This window comes from Salmo salar, chromosome 17 (assembly GCF_965601325.2).
Source record: "Salmo salar chromosome 17, fSalSal1, whole genome shotgun sequence".
Taxonomy (NCBI): Eukaryota; Metazoa; Chordata; class Actinopteri; order Salmoniformes; family Salmonidae; genus Salmo; species Salmo salar.
The window spans coordinates 55,714,181-55,738,806 of NC_138307.1; the positions used below are offsets into that span (position 1 = coordinate 55,714,181).

The window sequence follows — 24,626 nt, forward strand, 5'->3', positions numbered from 1 at the left end:
ATTAACTGTAAATCAGTGACCGGCAGTGTCATGTTTGGCAGTTCTGTCAGCCACTCTTTTGGGAACTTGACACGTGACCTCCTGTGACCTTTTGGACCCGGAACCCCCCTACTCCAGCTTATAGGAGTATTAGCTCAAACTCTGACGTTTCTTCTCAGCATGTTGGATTCCCAAAGCGTATGACGGCATGGATGATAGCATGGATGGATGATCATGGGTTAAATCCTAATTGTCCCTCTGAGCTGCTTGGCCATATCATTTAGGGGAACGGGGGTCAGTTTGTGTGTTGCCCTCCTTACGCCTCAGTGAATTCTCAACTGTCCATTAATCGAATGACGGCTATTAGCTCGCCAGATGTGTCATGGGCCTGGCCGTGTGTGTGTGTGTGTGTGTTGGGGAAATTAAGATAGATCAGCATTGTTTAATTTTATTTACAGTGGGGGAAAAAAGTATTTGATCCCCTGCTGATTTTGTACGTTTGCCAACTGACAAAGAAAGGATCAGTCTATAATTTTAATGTTAGGTTTATTTGAACAGTGAGAGACAGAATAACAACCAAAAAATCCAGAAAACCGCATGTCAGAAATGTTATAAATTGATTTGCATTTTAATGAGGGAAATAAGTACTTGACCCCCTCTCAATCAGAAAGATTTCTGGCTCCCAGGTGTCTTTTATACAGGTAATGAGCTGAGATTAGGAGCACACTCTTAAAGGGAGTGCTCCTAACTCCAGCTTGTTACCTGTAAAAAAAAAAGAAAAAAAAAGACACCTGTCCACAGAATCAAACTCTCCACCATGGCCAAGACCAAAGAGCTCTCCAAGGATGTCAGGGACAAGATTGTAGACCTACACAAGGCTGGAATGGGCTACAAGACCATCGCCAAGCAGCTTGGTTGAGAAGGTGACATTTGGTGCGATTATTCGCAAATGGAAGGAACACAAAAGAACTGTCAATATCCCTCGGCCTGGGGCTCCATGCAAGATCTCACCTCGTGGAGTTGCAATGATCATGAGAACGGTGAGGAATCAGCCCAGAACTACACGGGAGGATCTTGTCAATGATCTCAAGGCAGCTGGGACCATAGTCACCAAGAAAACAATTGGTAACACACTATGCCGTGAAGGACTGAAGTCCTGCAGCGCCCGCGAGGTCCCCCTGCTCAAGAATACATATACATGCCCGTCTGAAGTTTGCCAAAGAACATCTGAATGATTCAGAGGACAACTGGTGAAAGTGTTGTGGTCAGATGAGACCAAAATGGAGCTCTTTGACATCAACTCAACTCGCCGTGTTTGGAGGAGGAGGAATGCTGCCTATGACCCCAAGAACACCATCTCCACCATCAAACATGGAGGTGGAAACATTATGCTTTGGGGGTGTTTTTCTGCTAAGGGGACATGACAACTTCACCACATCAAAGGGATGATGGACGGGGCCATGTACCGTCAAATCTTGGGTGAGAACCTCCTTCCCTCAGCCAGGGCATTGAAAATGGGTTGTGGATGGGTATTCCAGCATGACAATGACCCAAAACACACGGCCAAGGCAACAAAGGAGTGGTTCAAGAAGAAGGACATTAAGGTCCTGGAGTGGCCTAGCCAGTCTCCAGACCTTAATCCCATAGAAAATCTGTGGAGGGAGCTGAAGGTTCGAGTTGCCAAACGTCAGCCTCGAACCTTAATGACTTGGAGAAGATCTGCAAAGAGGAGTGGGACAAAATTCCTCCTGAGATGTGTGTAGACCTGGTGGCCAACTACAAGAAATGTCTGACCTCTGATTGCCAACAAGGGTTTTGCCACCAAGTACTAAGTCATGTTTTGCGTAGGGGTCACAAATATTTATTTCCTTCATTAAAATTCAAATCATTTTATAACATTTTTGACATGTTTATCTGTTTTTTTTTTGTTATTCTGTCTCTCTCTGTTCAAATAAACCTACTATTAAAATTATAGACTGATCATTTCTTTGTGGGAAAATGTACAAAATCAGCAGGGGATCAAATACTTTTTTCCCCCACTGTATGTTTTCCTTTTGTGTAATATGCATGATTTCCAGTGTTTTGTTTTTATTTGGGACACTCATTTGTGTACTAGTTGGTCACTAGACTTGATATGGAATGTTATCTGATGGTGATTGATGCCAGACTGGAGGTACGAGGACACCGATTGTTATTGTTTTCTGGGACACTGTGATTCTGTAGCAGCTGATGTTGTGACTTCCTACAAGCCTCTCGGTGGGTGTTTACAGAACATTGGTGCTGTGAGATTAGAATATAAGGGCCTGCTTCTGTGCTTCTGTGCTGGAGGTGTCTCCCTATTGCAACTTGTATTAAACCACATTGATTTACTTTCTGTGACTTCTTTTATTCACCTGGAAAATCCCCATTACGTGTGTGTGTGTGTGTGTGTACATGCGCAGTCTGTGATGAGTTGGGCAGGGTTATGAAATCCTCTCTTGTATGGGGGCTCGGAGTGCAGTCACAGCCCAGCACAGCGATCCCTTTTGTCTGAGGGGTCAAGAGGGCAACTGGCACGATCAGCACCGAGTTTAGGGAGAGTGAGGTAGACTGAGGGAGGAGAGCAAAACATTCCTAAAACTAGACGGAGGCACGGAGGATAGATTGAATTGTGGAAGGGAAGGAGAGCGTGATTGTAGTGGGAGGGAATTGGTGATCTAGGCCTAAGCAGGGAGGAGAGCGTGGGAAAGAGGAATAGGGTGCGGAGGAGAGACAACTGATGGGCTATTGACTCACCGTACTGCCCCAAACTCACTGACCATACACCTCCTTTATACTGTCTCATGACAGCCCCACATCCATCTGTCCTTGGTTCCACCATACCTGCCAAACTGAAGGCACATGGCCAGACCTTGACCTGCTCTATTCATACAATGTATTATATACAATTGTCCCCAAAGCATGTTTGTTTACCATGTCACCTCAGTCACCTCTGTGTGCACCCTTTGAAACCCTCTCCAAGGACAGTTACCCTCAGCCCCTTACCGGCTGGGCAAGAAGACCATCCATAGGTGACAAACAACTGGCTGTATTTTGAAGCGAGTCGACTGCAGCGCTCAAGCCACATCTACGATATCCCATTCCCATCAGCCAGAAAGAGGGAGAGAGAGATTGGCTTTGGATACTCAACTGTGGTTTCCAAGCTAGTTTTCCCGTCCAATTGACGACCGATTTTTTTTTCATGCAGATATTCTAAAATCTGCATAAAAACCAATATGGACGTTTTCCCAGCAGACTTGTTTCCATCAGATTGACTTGTTGCGGATAAAAGGTTGTGCGTGATGACGTAGCACAGTGCACATCATTTTTTTTTTTACCGTTTGCGGTTAAATTCCCATATGCCAAATAAAAAATACAAGTTAAATGGGTTTTCAACTCTGATGGTTTTGGCACACAAAGCAAATGTGACCACTGGTCTTGGCAAGTGTGCTCTAGTCAACAGCTCTCAGATAGTGTAGGTAGGCCAGCCTACATTATGAGATTATTATGGACAAAAGGGCAAGATTATTTTCATTTGTCAAATGGCTGTCAAGCATTGATCATCATGTCACCAGAATAAGACCCTCAATATTTATTGGAAAGGACCATCAAGCTCATCACTGTGCACTTTCACCCCCCTGTGAAGTTCATCATAACTTATTTCATCTGTAACCTAATAAACTGTAGGCTTTCCTGAGCTGTAGTGGGAGGACCACAGACCATACCGCGTCACTCCAAGTTTACTTCTATGACTGGTTGTTATATCAATATTTGCGTACAAAGGCATTTCCACCACCATTTCTCACACCATACATTTTAGACACAAAATGATCCCAGCTAGCATATTTTGTTTTGTCGACATTTGGAAAGTATTTTTTTTAACCAACGTTTGCTGTTTTCTTCAGGGCTGTCGTTCTTTTTCTTTTTTTATTATCCGACATGTACTTTACTCGCATGAAAAGGTTGGATGGAAACCTGGTTTGTGATAGATAAATATTGTGGAGAGAAGAAGATTCATGTTGGAAGAAGAGGGAGAGAAATTAACATGGGGAGAAGTGTATAGCCCAGGTCTAGAGGACTATTATTATTTTATATATATATATATATATAGTATTTTTTTAAACTTTTTTATTTTATTATATATTTTTTTTTAATTTTAAATATGTATTTTTAAACCTGCCTGCTCTGCATCTCCCCACCTCTCAGCCAGAGGAGAATGACCTGGTATTTGATGTGGTTTTGGTGTGACTCTATTATAAAAAGTGATTTCCAGGAACAGCGGTTGTGTTCCTGATCTGCCCACCTCTGTTATGCAACACGTTTCAGATGAACACCACAATATCTCACTATATCGCTCTGTTTTCTAGGCCTATCTCGCTCTCTCCTAAATGGAGGTCATTATCAGTCAACAAATTAGCTGATGGTATTGTTTTTTTTCTTTCATGTCCAATAAATGGACATGGAATTACATAACGTCTAGTCTTATTTTCACAACCTATTGTTGTAACATTATGTCACAATGAATCAGGGACATGGTTTTATTAAATGGACATTCATACTGTCTCTCTCTCTCCCTCCACCTCACTCTTCTTCCCATCTCTTTTCTCTGTGTTTCCCTCTTTCCATGCATACCCACAACCTTTCCCTTCTTCCCTTCCAAAGATGAGTGGAACATTCCAGAGGTGACGCTCCAAGCAGTCCCGTCCGACAGACAGTTGTCCCGGCTGGCATCCCGTCTCAGTTCGGAGTGGGAGTCGGTTCTCCTTGACCTGGGCCTCTCCATGGGGGCGCTGTATCGTTGCCGTGCCGACCACCCTCTGAGCTTGCACGGGCAGGTGTTAGCAGGGCTGATCCAGTGGAGGCAGAGCCAGGGGAGGAGCGCTACAGTCCGCAGGCTGCTCCAGAGCCTGCAGTCCACTGACGTCCACCCCTCTACCCTGGATGAGGTGTTCCAGTGAGGGGGGAGGACACTATGTATCATGGATGAAATCCTAATTGGATGACAGCCATTAGCTCAGCCAGACCAGGGTTTCTGATAGGGAAATGTGGCGCTGGACGTGTGACCAGCAACTTTTTTTTTACCAGACATTTGAGATCCGCCGGACCCATGTGCATTGGATGCATAACCTGGGTAGGGTGTCCACCCACAGTGCTCAGAATGACAGAAATCACATTTAGATTATGGTAATTAATATTAACAGAACATGCAAGTCGAGGATACAACAATGAAGATAATAACTGTCCACATTTGGTTTTCCTCAGCCAACAAGACAACTAACAGCAACATCACTAGCCTGTCAATCTACTATCCCCCATAGTAGAATAGTTCATCTATTCTATTGGTCAGTTTATTGAGAAAGTCTATTCCAAACCGAATCTGGGACAGTTGTGAGATGGAGCCCAAAATCATACAACCAGTAGGCTTAGGCTACATAAAAAAAACAATGTTAAAAGCAATGAGAGTGACGCAACAGAACAGAAAGTTTAGCTTATAATGCTGGGGAACTATTATTTCTTCACGTTTATAAGCTCAGCAATGCCCACAAGGCAGTAGGCTACTCATGAACGTTCCTTCCATAATGCAAGTAGCGGGAAAACACCGTTGTCAAAAGGGCACCACACACTTAAGCGGTTTCATGCGACAGAGATGAAAATGTCCATTAGAAATGTAGAAAAAGATCTAATAGGCTACTTTGAAGAAAGGTAAGACGTGCATAGCGCCTCCAGCTCATTGCCAAGTGGTGTGACGTGGCAGCAGCTCAAAGGCTCTATCTATATGCTGTACGGGTGTGATAAATAAGATGCATAACAAATATACTGTAGCCTACACATTTTGCCAACTTAATTCCACTAAATTATGCAAAATGACCTAGAGAACGATAAATATGACCAGTCAAATGTATTTCCAACTGGTATTTCCATCAAATGAAGAGGCTAAAAAGCATTATTTCGCAATGGGATTTTTTCTATTTTCCAGGACAATTGACCAGGGCAATTTTATTTCAGCTTTTCAACAACAAAAAATGTATAGGCCAAAAGCCAGCTATTACCGGCTAACAGAAACCCTGAGCGAGATGTCGGCAGGTACCCTAGTGGTTAGAGCGTTGGACTAGTAACCGAAAGGTTGCAAGATCGAATCCTTGAGCTGACAAGGTAAAAATCTGTCGTTCTGCCCCCTGAACAAGGCAGTTAACCCACTGTTCCTACGCCGTCATTGAAAATAAGAATTTGTTCTTAACTGACTTGCCTAGTTAAATAAAGGTAAAATATATTAAAAAAAATGGCCTGGCACTGTGTGTGTGTTGTAGTAGTAGGGAAATGTAAGATTAATAAAGTTAATATTCAGTTTAGAGTAATTCAATGCTTAGCATAATTGTTTTTCTCTTTTCTGTAATACACATGATTTCCAGTGTTTTATTTGGGGGAAACTCTTGTGTACTGTTTGACTGTCACTAGACTTGATAGGAGAATAATCACTAACATTCCGTATCTGTTGATGGTGATTGACGCCAGGCTGGAGGTACAAGGACAGAGGACACTGATTTGTTATTGTAAGATTAGAATAAGCCGATTTTGAAAACATGCAGGCCTACACACAAACACATACTCCTAAAGACGGGCCTTTTCTCAGTCACTCAGACCCTGAAAAGTAAACAAACACGATGGCGTTGCGTCATTCACTCTGTGGAAAACAAATCCATTGATAGTATTTTTAAATGGACATGGAATTGCATAACGTCTAGTGTTATTTTCACAACATATTGTTGCAACATTACGTCACAATGAATCAGGGACATTTTATGGACAGCAACAACGGTTAGCCACCACTGCACTCAGTTTTTATAAAATGGAAATGCCTCAAGGTCAAGGCTGCATGCCCAACAAGCGCACTCCAGGATTTTTACCACGTGTTTTTTTGAAAGTGGAGCTGGAATTGGAGTTTGTACATGAACTATATCCTTGTACTTTTTGCGTATGATTTGCCTTGAAAAAGCATCCTATATTTGTCCAGCTTTCTAAGATGGAACTGGAATGGGATTTGTTTTCCTCTTCAAATGGCATACTATGATTGAACATTTTTCTGTGACTGCCTCCTATTTTCTGTAGTGCTTTATTGGTCTTGATGTCATGTTGAGATTTCTTTAATGTAGGGCCATGTCACAAGATGTTTCATTTGCAAATGTTTAGTTGTAAAAACAAAGACCATACTCTGTTTCATCTGCATGTGTCTTGCTGTTCATGACCGCAAGGTTAATGCCAAACAAATTCTGTAACTAGTCTTAAGTAAATGAGAGAACATTTTAAAGCACCCGTTCTTCTCTGACTTGCACGACGTGTGAGTTCTGTCTGTGCCTCGGCCAATGCTAGTATAATTCTTTAATAGGATCATTTATGATAGGCTTAAGGTAATTCATAGCACAGTCATATACACAAATGATTGTCTGTTACATTTGATGTTTTTTTCTGAATGAAATGCCACCGTGTTCCTGGGAAAGCTTTGAAGTGCAACTCAAGTGCCGTCTTGGACTAGGGGACTCGCATACGTACACTTGCACACCTCGCTGCAGGGAGTTTTCACATCTGTTTTTGTGCTAGCCTAGTTTCCCTGGCTCTGTTTCTGGCCCAGAAACACTGAGCCAGGGAAACTAGGCTAGCACAGGTAGGCAGCAGTGAAATTAATCAAACGTGATGTAAATAGTCACAGAGTACAAAACACTAGTCACTGAGCAAGGCTAGAGGGGGAGAGGAAAGACTACCTGCCTTTGTATTTATTAGCCACCAGACGGAAGACAAGACTGAAATTGGGAGGGACTACCTGCCCTGAACTTGTCCAATAATAAACACTTGGTTTTGGCTGTGCCCTAATGATTACGACCCAGTTGTGTGGCAGTCCTCTTGAGAGATCTACATCCAACCCCCATCTTTTTCACCATCCCTTTCTCTTTCACACTCTACGCCATCTGCTGGTCTGGTTGGTGAGTGGTGGCTGTGGAGGCGAAGGTCAGAGACCCCGCACAGCCTCTGTCCGCTGACACCATCACGACCCCTGAGAGGATCACAGGCCATGAACCACGTGGCCTGAGCGTAAATCCATCTCCTGGTTGGTTGAGACAAAGCCACGGTGACCTCTGACCTATCCAAGGGCATTCTAGCCAGGGCTCAACTGTGTCTACTACATTCCCGGATGCTCTTAGGAACGCTGCACGCTGACATCACTCCAGCCAAGCATTTTGCCTTACATTTGTGTTAGTGCAGACGGAACGGGAGGAGGGATGTTGGGTAACTCTGTGGGGGAGTTGTTAGATGGGAGTGTTGAATAATGGGAGACATTTTGGCTGCTGTTGTCACAACACTGCACAAGCAGGTTACTACAATTTAGTCTTTAGTGACCGTGAAGAGGGTTGTGGCCCATACAGTATGTGAAAGGTACTGTAAAAAAAAAAATTGCTTACCCCCTCATAAAATTGACTAACATAATACCACCATAAATAAGAATTGTAGCAACCCTGAGTTTTATAATTGTAAATATTGACTACCATTTCAGCATTTTTGTTTTTGATGAGATAGTTGATGCCACACAGGGCTAACAGGACAGAAGGTTGAGGGATCGCCGATCACCACGGACAAGCTCACTCTTCCTGCCTGTATCATTACATTACGATCAGAGCCAGCTGCAGACGTGATCAGCTATATTTATATAACGAATACAACAACATTTCCACCAACAGGTTTCTGTGCCAATGCACCACACAACCAATAAGCAACGCATAACTGCATACTGATTACCGTCTTTGAACGCTCATTATGGTTTGCGTTTTCAACATCACAATCAAGTATGACGTACTCGATTGTTGGATTGACAATCTCGACAAACCGAAAATGTATCCCAACTCATTATTAAAGGCTTGGTTTTATAGTCTCCGAATGTCATTAAACTGTTTGGTGTTTTGTAACAGATTAATCGAATGGCCGCAGTTTGGATGCAGGAATTATATTTGAGGGGAGTGGAGGAATGTGAGCAGGTAGCCTACATGAGACTTTTGAAGCCTAATCAGATTAAAACATTTTTACTATTTGTGTTTATGCCACATAAAAAGTAATACATTTTCAAAGTTAAATGACAAACTCAGCAAAAAATCCAAATAACTTCACAGATCTTCATTGTAGGTTTGAACACTGTTTCCCATGCTTGTTCAATGAACAAACAATGAATGAACATGCACCTGTGGAACGGTTAAGACACTAACAGTTTACAGACGGTAGGCAAATAAGGTCACAGTTATGAAAACTTAGGACACTAGAGGCCTATATACTGACTCTCTGAAAAGCACCAAAAGAAAGATGCCCAGGGTCCCTGCTCATCTGGGTGAACGTGCCTTAGGAATGCTGCAAGGAGGCATGAGGACTGCAGATGTGGCCAGGGCAATAAATTGCAATGTCCGTACTGTGAGACGCCAAAGACAGCGCTACAGGGAGACAGGACGGACAGCTGATCGTCCTTGCAGTGGCAGACTACGTGTAACAACACCTGCACAGGATTGGTACATCCAACCATCACACCTGTGGGACAGGTACAGGATGGCAACAACAACTGCCCGAGTTAAACCAGGAACGCACAATCCCTCCATCAAATCAAATGTATTTATATAGTCCTTCTTACATCAGCTGATATCTCAAAGTGCTGTACAGAAACCCAGCCTAAAACCCCAAACAGCAAACAATGCAGGTGTAGAAACACGGTGGCTAGGAAAAACTCCCTAGAAAGGCCAAAACCTAGGAAGAAACCTAGAGAGGAACCAGGCTATGAGGGGTGGCCAGTCCTCTTCTGGCTGTGCCGGGTGGAGATTATAACAGCACATGGCCAAGATGTTCGAATGTTCATAAATGACCAGCATGGTCAAATAATAATAATCATAGTAGTTGTCGAGGGTGCAACAAGTCAGTAACACAAGAGTAAGTGTCAGTTGGCTTTTTCATAGCCAATCTTTGAGAGTATCTCTACCGCTCCTGCTGTCTCTAGAGAGTTGAAAACAGCAGGTCTGGGACAGGTAGCACGTCCGGTGAACAGGTCAGGGTTCCAGCAGGTCTGGGACAGGTAGCACGTCCGGTGAACAGGTCAGGGTTCCACAGCTGCAGGCAGAACAGTTGGAACTGGAGCAGCAGCACGGCCAGGTGAACTGGGGACAGCAAGGAGTCATCAAGCCAGGTAGTCCTGAGGCATGGTCCTAGGGCTCAGGTCCTCCGAGAGAGAAGAAAGAAAGAAAGAAAGAAAGAAAGAAAGAAAGAAAGAAGAGAGAATTAGAGAGAACATATTTAAATTCACACAGGACACCGGAAAAGACAAGAGAAATACCCCAGATGTGACAGACTGACCCTAGCCCCCCCGACACATAAACTACTGCAGCATAAATACTGGAGGCTGAGACAGGTGGGCTCAGGAGACACTGTGGCCCCATCCGATGAAACCCCCGGACAGGGCCAAACAGGTAGGATATAACCCCACCCACTTTGCCAAAGCACAGCCCCCACACCACTGAAGGGATATCTCCAACCACCAACATACCATCCCGGGACAAGGCCGAGTATAGCCCACAAAGATCTCCGCCACGGCACAACCCAAGGGGGGGCACCAACCCAGACAGGAAGACCACGTCAGTGACTCAACCCACTCAAGTGACACACCCCTCCCAGGGACGGCATGGAAGAACACCAGTAAGCCAGTGACTCAGCCCCTGTAATAGGGGTAGAGGCAGAGAATCCCAGTGGAAAGAGGGGAAACCGGCCAGGCAGAGACAGCAAGGGCAGTTCGTTGCTCCAGCCTTTCCGTTCACCTTCACACCCCTGGGCCAGACTACACTTAATCATAGGACCTACTGAAGAGATGTGTCTTCAGTAAAGACTTAAAGGTTGAGACTGAGTCTGCGTCTCTCACATGGGTAGGCAGACTATTCCATAAAAATGGAGCTCTATAGGAGAAAGCCCTGCCTCCAGCTGTTTGCTTAGAAATTCTAGGAACAATTAGGAGGCCCGCGTCTTGTGACCGTAGCGTACGTGTAGGTATGTACGGCAGGACCATCAGTGCTCAGATTGTCTGCAATAGGCTGAGAGAGGCTGGACTGAGGGCTTGTAGGCCTGTTGTAAGGCAGGTCCTCACCAGACATCACCGGCAACAACTTCGCCTATGGGCACAAACCCACCGTTGCTGGACCAGACAGGACTGGCAAAAAGTGCTCTTCTCTGACGAGTCGCGGTTTTGTCTCACCAGGGGTGATGGTCGGATTCGCGTTTATCCTCGAAGGAATGAGCGTTACACCAAGGCCTGTACTCTGGAGCGGGATCGATTTGGAGGTGGAGGGTCCATCATGGTCTGGGGTGGTGTGTCACAGCATCATCGGACTGAGCTTGTTGTCATTGCAGGCAATCTCAGTGCTGTGCGTTACAGGGAAGACATCCTCCTCCCTCATGTGGTACCCTTCCTGCAGGCTCATCCTGACATGGCCCTCCAGCATGACAATGCCACCAGCCGTACTGCTTTTTCTGTGTGTGATTTCCTGCAAGACAGGAATGTCAGTGTTCTGCCATGGCCAGCGAAGATCCCGGATCTCAATCCCATTGAGCACGTCTGGGACCTGTTGGATCGGAGGGTGAGGGCTAGGGCTATTTCCCCCAAAAAAATGTCCGGGAACTTGCAGGTGCCTTGGTGGATGAGTGGGGTAACATCTCACAGCAAGAACTGGCAAATCTGGTGCCGTCCATAAGGAGGAGATGCACTGCAGTACTTAATGCAGCTGGTGGCCACACCAGATACTGACTGTTACTTTTGACCCCCCCTTTGTTCAGGGACACCATTTCTGTTAGTCACATGTGTGTGGAACTTGTTCAGTTTATATCTCAGTTGTTGAATCTTGTTATGTTCATACAAATATTTACACATGTTAAGTTTGCTGAAAATAAACACAGTTGACAGTGAGAGGACATTTCTTTTTTTGCTGAGTTTATTTTGGCTATATTGAACGTTAGGTCAAGGAATAGCCGCTCTGATCGGAAGGGAGGCAGAACGTGTGTTAAGCTTTCCTGTAAGCTGGGCCTGCTGGGAGCGTAGGGCCACACATAGGCCTATGCTAGGACGACTTGAGAGAATGATGATCGGCAGCAGACAACACATTATCAGAAGCAGAAATACTACTGTACCTTAATATAATATGTTGAGAGTAAAACAACTGATCCAAATGGAATGAAAGGACTTTTGCACCATAATTCAAATCAATCAAATCACATTTTATTTGTTGCATGCTCTGTAAACAACAGGTGTGGACTAAAAATGAAATGCTTACTTCCAACAATGCAGGTAGAATGGAAATAGAGAAATAAAAGAAAAGTAAAACCCTTAATAAGAAAAGATACACAATGAGTGACGATAACTTGGCTATATAAAAGGGGTACATTTTAGTCATTTAGCAGACGCACTTATCCAGAACAATTTACAGTAGTGAGTGGATACATTATTTAATTTGTTTCATACTGGTCCCCTGTGGGATTCGAATCCACAACCCTAGCGTTGCTAGCGCCATACTCTACCAACTGAGTCACACAGGTACCAGTACTGAATTGATGTGCAGGGGTATGAGGTAATTGAGGTAGATATGTACACATTACTATGAATAAAGTGACCAATAGTTAACAGTAGCAGCAGCATATGTGATGAGTCAAAGTTTGTGCAAAAGGGGTCAATGCAGGCAGTCCCGGTAGCTATTTGATTAACTATTTAACTAACTATACTGAACAAAAATAAACGCAACAATTTCAAAGATTTTGCTGAGTTACAGTTCATGTAAGGAAATCAGTCAATTATAAATTAATCCCTAATCTATGGATTTCCCATGACTGGGCAGGGGCGCTGCCAAGGGGGTGGCCTGGGAGGGCATAGGCCCACCCACTTGGGAGCCAGGCCCAGCCAATCAGAATGACTTTTTCCCCTCAAAAGGGCTTTATTGCAGACAAAAATACTCCTCAGCTCCCCATCCTGACGATCTCGCAGACGTGGATACACATGGTTGGTAGTTGTGAGGCCGGTTGGACGTATTGCTAAATTCCCTAAAATGACGTTGGAGGCAGTTTATGGTAGAGAAATTAATATTCAATTCTCTGGTAACAGCTTTGGTGGACATTCCTGCAGTCAGCAGGCCAATTTCACACTCCCTCAAAACTTGAGACATCTGTTGCATTGCTGTTTAATCAGCTTCTTGATATGCTACACCTGTCAGGTGGATGGATTATCTTGACAAATGATAAAATGCTCACTAACAGGGATGCAAACAAATTAGTTCACAACATTTGAGAGAAATAAGCTTTTTTGCGTATGGAACATTTCTGGGATTGTTTATTTCAGCTCATGAAACATGGGACCAAAACTTGACATGTTGTGTTTATATTTTTGTTCAGTATATTTAGCAATCTTGGGGGTAAAAGCTGTTAAGGCCAGGGCCATGTTGGTTGCAGACTTGGTGCATCGCTACAGCTTTCCATGCGGTATCAGAGAGAACCGTATGACAAATGTAATTTTCACTGCAGTTTACAGCCTAGAGTAGAAATTTACTCAACTGTACTCACTTGAAAACAATAATGCAATTTATTCATTGGATTGTGGTGTAGGGTAGTCTAGGTAGGATCATGTTATGGTCCCTAAACAAGATCAGTAGGGGAGCTTTTTGAGCTGCGTGTCTTCCCTGTTCTTTCATGCGCAATGAAGCACCTGGCCTCCACTGCCTATCAGCTATTCTTCTATCTTGTGTATTTATATAGAAAATTGGTTCAGATTTGAATGATTTTACAGAACCTTCGGAAAGTATTGTTACGTTACAGCCTTATTCTAAAATGGATAAAAAATTATAATAATCCTCAGCAATCTACACACAATACCCAATAATGACAAAGCGAAAACAGGTTTTGTATTTAATTTTTTTGCAAACGTTTAAAAAATGAAAAACAAATACCTTATTTACATTTGTATTCAGACGCTTCGCTATGAGACTCAATTTAGCTCAGGTGCATCCTGTTTCCGTTCATCATCCTTGAGATATTGTAAATCCTGTTGTAAATTCATTTGATTGGACATGATTTGGAAAGGTGCACACACCTCTCTATATAAGGTGTCACAGTTCATGTCAGAACAAAAACAAAGCCATGAGGTCGATGGAATTGTCTGTAGAGCTCCGAGACAGGATTGGGTCGAGGCACATATCTGGGGAAGGGTACCAAAAATGTCTGCAGCATTGAAGGTCCCCAAGAAGACAGTGGCCTCCATCATCCTTAAATGGAAGAAGTTTGGAACCACCAAGACTCTTCCTAGAGCTGGCCTCCCGGCCAAACTGAGCAATTGGGTGAGAAGGGTCTTGGTCAGAGAGGTGACCAAGAACCTGATGGTCACTCTGACAGAGTTCTAGAGTTACTCTGTGGAGATGGGAGAACCTTCCAGAAGCACAACCATCTCTGCAGCACTCCACCAATCAGGTAGATGGTGACTAGACAGAAGCCACACCTCAGTAAAAGGCACTACAGCCTGCTTGGAGTTTGCCAAAAGGCACCTAAAGACTCTCAAACCATGACAAACAAGATTCTCTGGTCTGATGAAACTAAGATTGAACTCTTTGGCCTGAATGCCAAGCATCACATCTGGAGGAAACTTGGCATCATCCCTATGTTGAAGCATGGTGGTGGCAGCATCATGCTGTGGGGGTGTTTTTCAGCTGCAGGGACTGGGAGACTAGTCAGGATCGAGGGAAAGATGAACAGAGCAAAGAACAGAGAGATTCTTGATGAAAACCTGCTCCAGAGTGCTCAGGACCTCCGACTGGGGTGAAGGTTCACCTTCCAACAGGACAACAACCCTAACCACACAGCCAAGACAACGCAGGAGTGGCTTCAGGACTCTGAAAGTCCTTGAGTGGCCCAGCCAGAGCCCGAACTTAAACCTGATCGAACATCTCTGCAGAGACCTGAAAATAGCTGTGCAGCAACGCTCCCCATCCAACCTGACAGAGCTTGAGAGGATCTGCAGAGAAGAATGGGAGAATTGTGTGTAGATTGATGAGGGAAGAAAGCTATTTAATACATTTTAGAATAAGGCTGTAACATAAGGGAAAAAGTAAAGGGGTCTGAATACTTTCCGAAGGCACTGTATGTGTGATATGATTTCTGGTTAACCTAATGCAGATCTGGACAAACGATCCACCTACCACTATTGACACTATGGATAGAGAGCAGGATAGATAGTTGACTGGTAGACCATATTGACCTGTCGTATAGTAAGCGCACGGAAAGGTGTAGTGCATAAAGGAAGTACCAAAACACCTTGATAGGGGAGGTGCATGCAAGCAGATGAGGAAATGTTTCTATATGGAAGACATGAAATAATAAAACCTGAAAAATGGTGAATGTAAATCAGGGAAAAAGTGCACTACCCTCCCAAAAGCCCCACAAAGTTAGAGAACCGTCCTCTGTTTTGGACCAGCCCCCCCACCCCAGGACATTTCAAACTGTCCCTAATCTCAAGTTAGGACTTGGGCCTTGATGTGTTTATTGACAGGGATTTCGTGTGAGTTCATTTGAGGACACAAGCTTCAACGGGTATCAAAGGTCCTTTCACAGAGAGGAAAATCATGTGGGCACACACACACTCTGAAACACATCCACGTTCTCTGGATCAGTTGTGTCAACTACCCACACACACAGAGGCCACACTTATGAAGCTGAGGAGAGAAACCTTAGTTCTCCCCACCCTGTAATTAGAGAGAAACCAACAGGGAGCACAGCTCTAGAATAACAGGAAATAAGACCCGAACCAAGAGAGAGAGAGGAAAAGTGAGAGTATCTGTGTGTAACCAGACCTGGCTCAAAAACAAACAAGATAGCTAAACCGGCTCAAATTGTAGAGCATGGCAAATGTCCAGAGTGAAGTTTCAACATTCGTGCCACTCTCACATGGACGCAAACGTTGCTCTTCTCAAAGCACCTGTTCACACTTATGTTTGCTTTACACTGCAAGGTGCAATTCAGCAACTGGACAAATAACAAATACAGTACCTCATGAAGAGACGCTTCATAAGCTTCATTCATACACAATACACACACTCAGCTAGTGTGTGTGTGTGTGTGTGTGTGTGTGTGTGTGTGTGTGTGTGTGTGTGTGTGTGTGTGTGTGTGTGTGTGTGTGTCTCTGTTCTGGGTTAAGGCGTGTGTGTGTGTGTCAGTTCTGGGTGAGACTGGCTGATCGGAGTGTTGGTTTGGTGTGTGTGGTTTTAAGGGTGTGCCTCACCCCACAACTCATTCCTCTACTTCTGAATACCCAGCTCTAGTCACCCCACCACGTGGCCGTGTGTTTGTGTGAGCCCAGCATTCTGTCCTGGACCATATCTCCCATCTCTGAAGAACTCATCCACTCCCCCCATCACACGTCCCTCCCTCAGTGGCACGGCTGTATATCAGTCTACATCTGCGGCTCCCGCTGGTGTGCACTCTGTTCTAAATCACCGTCTAAATCATAGTCATCCACTGACACCATGTTATTTTCTATACATTAGACCTGTTGGAGGTTTTCTTCGTGATTTATGCACCTCCCCACCCCTTCTACTCCACACATAAGGCCTGAATGAAGTCTAGAGTTCAATGAACTTTGCGTCGTATACAGTTCAGGATGGTTTAGAAGCAGTCATACAATAACCAAACACACATTGAAGGGACTGTTTTTGATTGAGCGGATATTCATTCTAATCTGTTCAAAGCTGGAGGCTATATTTAAAACCTTCCAACCCAGGAAGTACAAGGAAAAAGAGGGAGAGTACAAAGAAGAGGGGGAGGGGTGAAGGAGTTAGGAGAAATGTTACGCAACACCTCTTCAGATCTCCTCATGTGTTTAACAAGCAGTAAGCACACTCACAGTCTGTACAATACCTCGGGCCACATGACCGAGCATATGCCCCAAAACGGAGATTAATATTTGCTTTGTTGTGTCTGTTTACATAAACAAATAATGCAGTCATTTCAGTCATGTTTCCTCTAGGATTTACAAAATGGACGGGGAGAAACTCGTTTTCAGCACGGACTCTAGATCTCGAAAAGAAGCAGCAGAATAGATGTAAATTCATTCGTGTTTTGTCTTCAATGCTTGTTTTCTGGTCCCATGCCACCGCGAACCCAGCTTCCCAGAAGTGCATCTGCCTTCCCAGAAAAACTCTGTGCTGAAGCAATACTACAGTGTCTCTTAAACACTCACCCCCTCACATATACATACACATACACATACACACACACACACACACACCACACACACACACACACACACACACACACACACTCTCACATTAAATTGAAGCTGAAGTTGGGATTTTATTTTAGGAATAAGGCCTGTTTTTCTTTTGAAGCCACATTTATGCCTTTACTAGACTATGGGGATATTTTATATATGAATGCTTCCACTCAGTGTTTGAGATCAATTGACACCCTTTACCATGGCACTTTGAGATTTATTTTAAACTGCAAAACCCTTACGCACCACTGCACTTTATATACCAGGGTTGGCTGGCCTTCTCTAGTCACTCGTAGGCTCAGTCACTGGTATACTTTTATTTGGGTTTAGCCAATTTGGGTTAACTACCATTTTATTTGGGCATTTTTATTGTTCAGAAATGTGGTGGGTACTCTCCTCGTTCGCGGAACGTTATCCTGCTAACTGTTCCAAATGTCCGAACTGAATTTGGTATAAGGGCTTTTATGTACTCTGCCCCATCGGCTTGGAACGCCTTACAAAATACTTTTAAACTGGAAGAACTTGTCCCGATTGGGGTTTTTAAATCACGGATGAAGGATTTTGAGACTGATTCCCTGACCTGTCAATGTTTTTAATTTGCTGTTTTATGATTTTGTTATACTCTTGTGAATTCTATGGTTTTTACTAGATTACTTGTAGTTTTTCATGTTGTCTGTCTGTAATTGTGTAATGACTTGGTGCTGCCTATCTTGGCCAGGACGCTCCTGAAAAAGAGATTTAAAATCTCAATGAGCCCTTCCTGGTTAAATAAATAAAATTAATAATTAAAGCGCTCGTAAAAACGCGCGAACAGTACAGAGCGAAACACAGCTACTCTACCTCTCATACATGCACACATACACACGCTGCTGTCTTGTTGATTAACCCGGGCCAGGAGAGGGTGTCTCCTTACAGTGCTGAAGGAGGCCAGAAATCATGGGAGGAATTTCAGCGGGATTACCTAGCGACCGCTTCCTAGAATGCCCTAGTCGGCGCCTGGAAACGGCTTTCCCAGAAGCCTGATTAGAGGGAAGTGGCAAAGTGCCAGCCAGAATCCATCCACAGGCTCCGCTGCCATGCTGCAGCTAGTACATATACACACACACAGTAATTCAATCACACACTCTGACAGACACACACATTAAATCATACAGGATTCCACGTATTTTCAACCCCCCCCCACAGACACCACACACACACACACACAAATGCACTCGTACATTTGCATCATTTACGTACACACACATCACACACTCACCCTAACCTCACAGAGACCGACAGACAGTCGGTGACAATCCTCAGTCCAATCATGTCTCTCTCTGTGCCCTGTGGGGGTGACCATGACACCATGACACTCAACACTAATAAGAGTATTATAAAGAATCCCTATTCCCTGAGTAAGAGTGTTAGTAGTCTAGTGTGTACACAGAAACAGAGTCAAGCGCATTAGCTAGGTATGTTTACATATGATGTGTGTTAGTTGTAGGTAGCCTGGCGGTTAGGAGCATTGGGCCAGTAATCAAAAGGTTGCTGGATGAAATCCCAGAGCTGACATGGTCAAATTCTGTACTTCTGCTCCTGAGCAAGGCAGTTAACCCACTGTTCCCCGGGCGCCAAAGACGTAGATGTCGATTTTAATGCAGCCCTCCGCACTTCTCTGATTCAGAGAAATGTGAAAGACACAGTTCAGTTGAATACATTCAGTTGTACAACTGACTTTCCTGATGCCAAATGTAACTGAACTGAAACTATAGCAAAAGCACATGTACTGTTGCCATATAATGACTCCGGGTAGGCACACTGCACCTACTTTTTTCTCAGGCACGGATGACCAAATTCGATATCTTGTTCATGACGCCTCTGATGATGCCAGACCCATATCAAGTAGTATATTTAAATGTAACTAGGCTGATTCCCTGTAGATGAGTGGCTAGCCTAAACTAGGTTGGATGGACCCAGGCCATGTTGAGGTTTCTGATACCACAAGGCTTTCCCTCTGAATATATGGCAGTGGATTTCACTGAGATGGGACACAGAGATTGCCCTCTCTCCTTTTTTCCCTGCCCTATCTTTCTCCTCCCTTTTAGAGATAAACCATATCTTAATGCTGGATGTGAGTTTGGCCAGTCATGAAGCAGTTCATACTGTGTTCTCTTTCCTGTCCCCCTGTCTCTCCCTTCCCTCACTTTCTCCTCCTAATCACTTTCATATCCTCTGTCTCCTTCCACTTCATGTGTCTTGGTTTTGGCATTCATCAACCCCATTGTTCTTCCAAACCTCTCTCTCTCTCTCTCTCTCTCTCTCTCTCTCTCTCTCTCTCTCTCTCTCTCTCTCTCTCTCTCTCTCTCTCTCTCTCTCTCTCCATCTGTTCTTTGTGCACAAGGCAGACTGAAGCGTCACTCCCTCCTCCTCCTTTCTTACTCTCCCTGTTCAGAGGATTGCGGGCTCTGAAGGATCTAACCCTATGAGGTGTGATGGAGAATTATTGAGATTTAAATTGGACGTCAGTAAAAACCTGTTTGTTGGCTTCCAGACAAGCTCTCGCTTTAATTGGTGCGTCTGTCGGCTCCTGGCCTGATTCCCTGGCCCCGAGGGAAAGGGAAAAGAGAGAGGGGGATGAATAGAGGGAGGAAAAGGAAGAGAAGAGAAAAGTGGCTGCGTGTTAGACAAGGTTAGCTCAGCGTGCAATTACGTCCTCATCTGTTTAAATCCCAACGGGATGTTTTCTCCGAATTAGTCAGCTTTCCAACTCACGTTTTATTATCCTGATAGGTTTCAGGGAATAGTTCCTTCTGTATCTGGAAAAGACACAGATGAGCTACTATCTGATTAGTGATCCAGCTGAATGACTTAGGTTGATTGTGCAGTACAGGCGACTCCTGACAAGTGTGCTTGCCTTCGGGTAAATCCAAACTCAGTTTTACAGTCCCAATTCAATTACAATCTTTTCTTATTTTCTCTTAAAATGTTCTCCTGGAATCTACATGTCTGAGTTCAATTCGTGCGACCACAACAGTCCCAAGAACGTGTATGAGTATCTATGAATTTGTTGTTTAGGCTACACACCCTATCTTCACAGAGAGTGACAGACGGTGACAATCCTCAGTCCTCTGGTTCTCCCCTGTGAGTGGGGTTCAATGATGGGGTACACCATGATACTAAACACTAATAGGAGTACAATAAAGAGGGCCTTCCGAGTGGCGCGGCGGTCTAAGGCACTGACCGGGAGTCCCATAGGGCAGCCCACAATTGGCCCAGGGTCATCCAGGTTAGGGGAGGGTTTGGCCGGTGGGGCTTTACTTGGCTCATCGCGCTCTAGCGACTCCTTGTGGTGGGCTGGGGGCCTGCAGGCTGACCTCGGTAGTCAGGTGAACGGTGTTTCCTCTGACACATTGGTGGGGCTTGCTTCCAGGTTATGCGGGTGGGTGTTAAAAAGCGCGGTTTGGCGAGTCATGTTTCAGAGGACGCATGACTCGACCTTCGTCCTTCCAAGCCCGTTGGGGAGTTGCAGCAATGAGACAAGATCGAAATTGGGGAGAAAAAATAGTATTATAAAGAATCCCTATCCCCTGGGTAAGAGTATTAGTAGTCTATGTGTACGATATACACTGCACTTAGCATAGGCTACACAAACACAGTCAAGCACTTTAGCCAGGTATTAGTAGTGTCTATTTCTTCTTGTATCTTCTTAATTGTATGTTGTGTTATGACTATGTTTTCTGATTTAAATAGGAAAAGGGTGAATTATACAAGAGAATATTCCATATAGTGCCATAACGTGAGGAAGAAGGGAATCTTTATTCAGCTCTTAAACTTGACAACACACACCACAGGGATAACCACGTCTCAGACAGCACTTCCCACATTTCCACCTCGCATGAACTACACACGCATGCACATTGACCGACGGCCTCATATGCATAATTGATCCTGCATTCTCTCACACAGACATACAGTACTGTACATAAATAACATCCTCACAGACACTCAGACAAGAACAATCACACACACAAACCCAAACTTATGCAAAGGTGACAAATGCATGAGACCACACACCGACATCTACAACACACACACACACACTTATTTATAGATTTTGTAACTGGAGGAGATCCATTGTTGATGCTGTGTGTCAGTGGGTCACACAGCTCAGCATTGATAGAAACCCTAACCTCAGAGCATCTGAAGAAGGTCAATTTTGATGCCGTGCACTTACAGCAGCGGAAAATGTGTGTGTAATGGTTATGTAAGGGAAATTGGAAAATAGAAATTACAGTAAGTGAATAATGAATCCCTCCTCCTGTACCAGGGACATCTGAGAAATACTGCAGCAGAGCAGCAAGGAAAGGAAGAGAAATCATTGACCAGTAGCCCTTATTTCCAGAAGAACCATAGGCCTACCCCAGCCTGCCTCAGCCCCATGGGGACATTACAGGTATTATGTGGAGTTATTGGAAGCAGCTGTCTCTCTCAGCAGAGGGATTTCTCCACTGGGTCAGGGTGAGAGTTGTCCTCTCTCTCTCTCTCTCTCTCTCTCTCTCTCTCTCTCTCTCTCTCTCTCTCTCTCTCTCTCTCTCTCTCTCTCTCTCTCTCTCTCTCGCTCGCTCGCTCGCTCTCTCGCTCTCTCGCTCTCTCTCTCTCGCTCTCTCTCTCTCTCTCTGAAGAGGCTGGACCCACGCTGCTGACGGACCTCCTTCCCCCGGCTGAGTTCCCTGAACTGGGAACGCTATATGGAAATGTGGAGCTACTGGGGGATTGTAAGCAGGCCACTGATGAATCCATACCTCACTGGCCTTTCTGCGAGGTGACCCGCGGGATTAGTCCTGTGGCATAACCTAATGTCATTATGACATAACCGCCACCACATAACGCCTCAGTCAGGTGCGCTGATTAGATTCCTAATGAGCTGTCTTAGACCCAGACATTGCTTGGAAACCGTTGATCGAGTTTCACAATAGCTTACAATTCCCATTACAGTGCAATGCTGTTCCTGTATCACGTTAGTTTCGTCACAGAGAGTAACACTTTATATGGTGGGCTATAACTACTGTTAAGTGCCTTGAAAAGTGTAGTCTGCCCAGGCGGTGAAATAGTCCATTAGGACTGGAAAGAACCTGCATCATCTGAGATCAATTTTGAAGACTGTCCTTTGTGATTCACTCATTCAGGCCCTGGTTTGTGCTGGAAATACATTTAGCCTACAAATGGAATAGTGGATAAGAGTTTCATTAGAAAAACTAGACTAATGTTGCAGACCTAATGTTATCTCCCTCACATATAAGGCTTTACATCACAGTTAAACAGGTGATTCATCGGGATCTCAATGTAAGCCTATGTATATTATAATAACCTTTTTTCTATGGTAAACTCTGGGAGAGTAGGCTACATCTGTCACATGGGTGAACACATCTTTCCACATAGGGAGAGTCCCGGGATGTGGTCATTACTGTTGCCGTGGTGACTGCATCGCTCCATGGCTGGGTGGATAGGCATGGGAAATTACCAAAGTGGGGGGTGGGGCCCGGTGGATACCCAGACTGGCTTTGGGTTGCAGCTGTATGGGTACCGAGCTGTACTGTGCTGGCTTAGTTAAACATCCACCATAGTTGCTGGAATAGTGCAGGAAAGGTCAATGTGAAAAGAAACGATCTGAGCCAGCATGGTACGGGTCAGGTCTTTATGATAGTGTGAAAAGGGTCCTATTAGAGCACAGATTCAAGACCGTATGAAATCACACAGCCGAAGACAAGTGTGATGTATCATAAGGACTGGCTTACTGTAAACTCGAAACAGTTTACTGCGTGGGAAACAGCTCATTAAGGATTCCTTTCTCACAAAGGCACATTTAACTGTAATGTTATGTATCCTCCCTGAGAAGCCTAGTGGTCATGTGTGTCTTTTCTTTCCTATGATTGGATGAGCTGTTGTCTAAACAGTACACAGGATGTGACATCACTTGATTGGTATCAGGTGAATGTTAATTCACTTGACCATTAGTGACATCTGGGCTGCTATAAAAGCTGTGGCTTAGAATATACAAATGTACAAGTGCTTTGATCACTTGCACATACCCCTAGGGACTTCACATACTGTAGGAGCAAAGATATTTAAGATGGACTTTACTACCCATGAATAGAAATGTGCCTTTATACTCAACCAACCCCCCCAACACACACACACACACACACACACACACACACACACACCACACACACACACACACACACACACACACACACACACACACACACCCTGAGTGGCTGGAAGCAATGGGTCAGCTGCAGTGCAGCGTCCCTGGAGCAATTGTAGGTGATTAAGTCCCTTACTCAAGGGCACAATGGCAAGGATGATGTCAGCAACCCTCCTGTTGCCGGCTCACTCTAAACCCGATTTTCCCATCGGAGCTGGGATTCGCACCAGCAACCCTGTTGTTGCTGGCCCGCTTCTCTAACCGCTAAGCTACCTGCCACCACCAGGGTACATTTGGAATGGGGCATCAGTTGGCTATTTGTGGAGTCCCTATAGGACCGGGGGTTCGTGAGCTATAATGACCCAAAATCTAGAGTTGAGACAGATGCCTTTTATTTATTATTAGGATCCCATTAGATATAGCCAAAGCTTCAGCTACTCTTCCTGGGGTCCACACGAAACATAAGACACGACATAATACATTAATAGACAATTACAACTGAAGGACAGAACTACATAAAAGGAAGTAATACATAACATTATTAATAGGCAGATACACAACTACATAAATGAAAATGTTGAAATGCAATGGGTCATTCTCAACTTTAAAGACATCCTCCAGTGATTTCTTTTACTTTTTCTGTTGAAAAGTGATATCCTAAGTATAAATACAGTAAAGTACACGAACTAAAGGGTAAAAAAGTGTTTTTTTAGACGCAACTGCAAACTTCCAGGAGTTGGTCTGATGGTGACTTTGTGATGTCATCAGCCTCCCCCTTCCATGAGGAACAATAGAGAACAAAAGAGGAAAGGCCCCCCCACTTGTGCCATGTCATGAAGATACCTGGAACACCTATTGAGATGTGCCTTTTGTTTAAGGCCCAGTACAGTCAAAAACAGGATTATCCTGTGTTTTATCTATATTTTTACACTATGTTTGGAATAATACTGTTAAATGAATAGACTAATAAGAAAGGGAGTTCCAAACCTCTGCCAATAACAGCTAGTTTTCAGTTTCCCCCTGCCCACTCAGACCACCAGACAGTCCTAGCAAAATTCTTGCTTGAGAAATTGGTCTTTGCTAAGCTATTTTTGTTACTTTTTTACCATTTTAATTGAAAAAAATCACAGTAAG

The 24,626-nt window shown here is 44.3% G+C and overlaps 1 protein-coding gene across 1 annotated transcript in view; it reads left to right on the forward strand.

Moving 5' to 3' along the window:
• The window catches only part of LOC106576178 (death domain-containing protein CRADD), a 34,851-nt gene extending 26,974 nt beyond the window's left edge, over window positions 1-7,877 (forward strand). Inside the window, exon 2 of the mRNA XM_014153154.3 lies at window positions 4,660-7,877. Within this exon, the coding sequence (XP_014008629.1) occupies window positions 4,660-4,955 (296 nt within the window). The 3' untranslated portion in view covers window positions 4,956-7,877. The remainder of the gene's footprint in view (window positions 1-4,659) is intronic.
• Window positions 7,878-24,626: the final 16,749 nt, after the last annotated feature.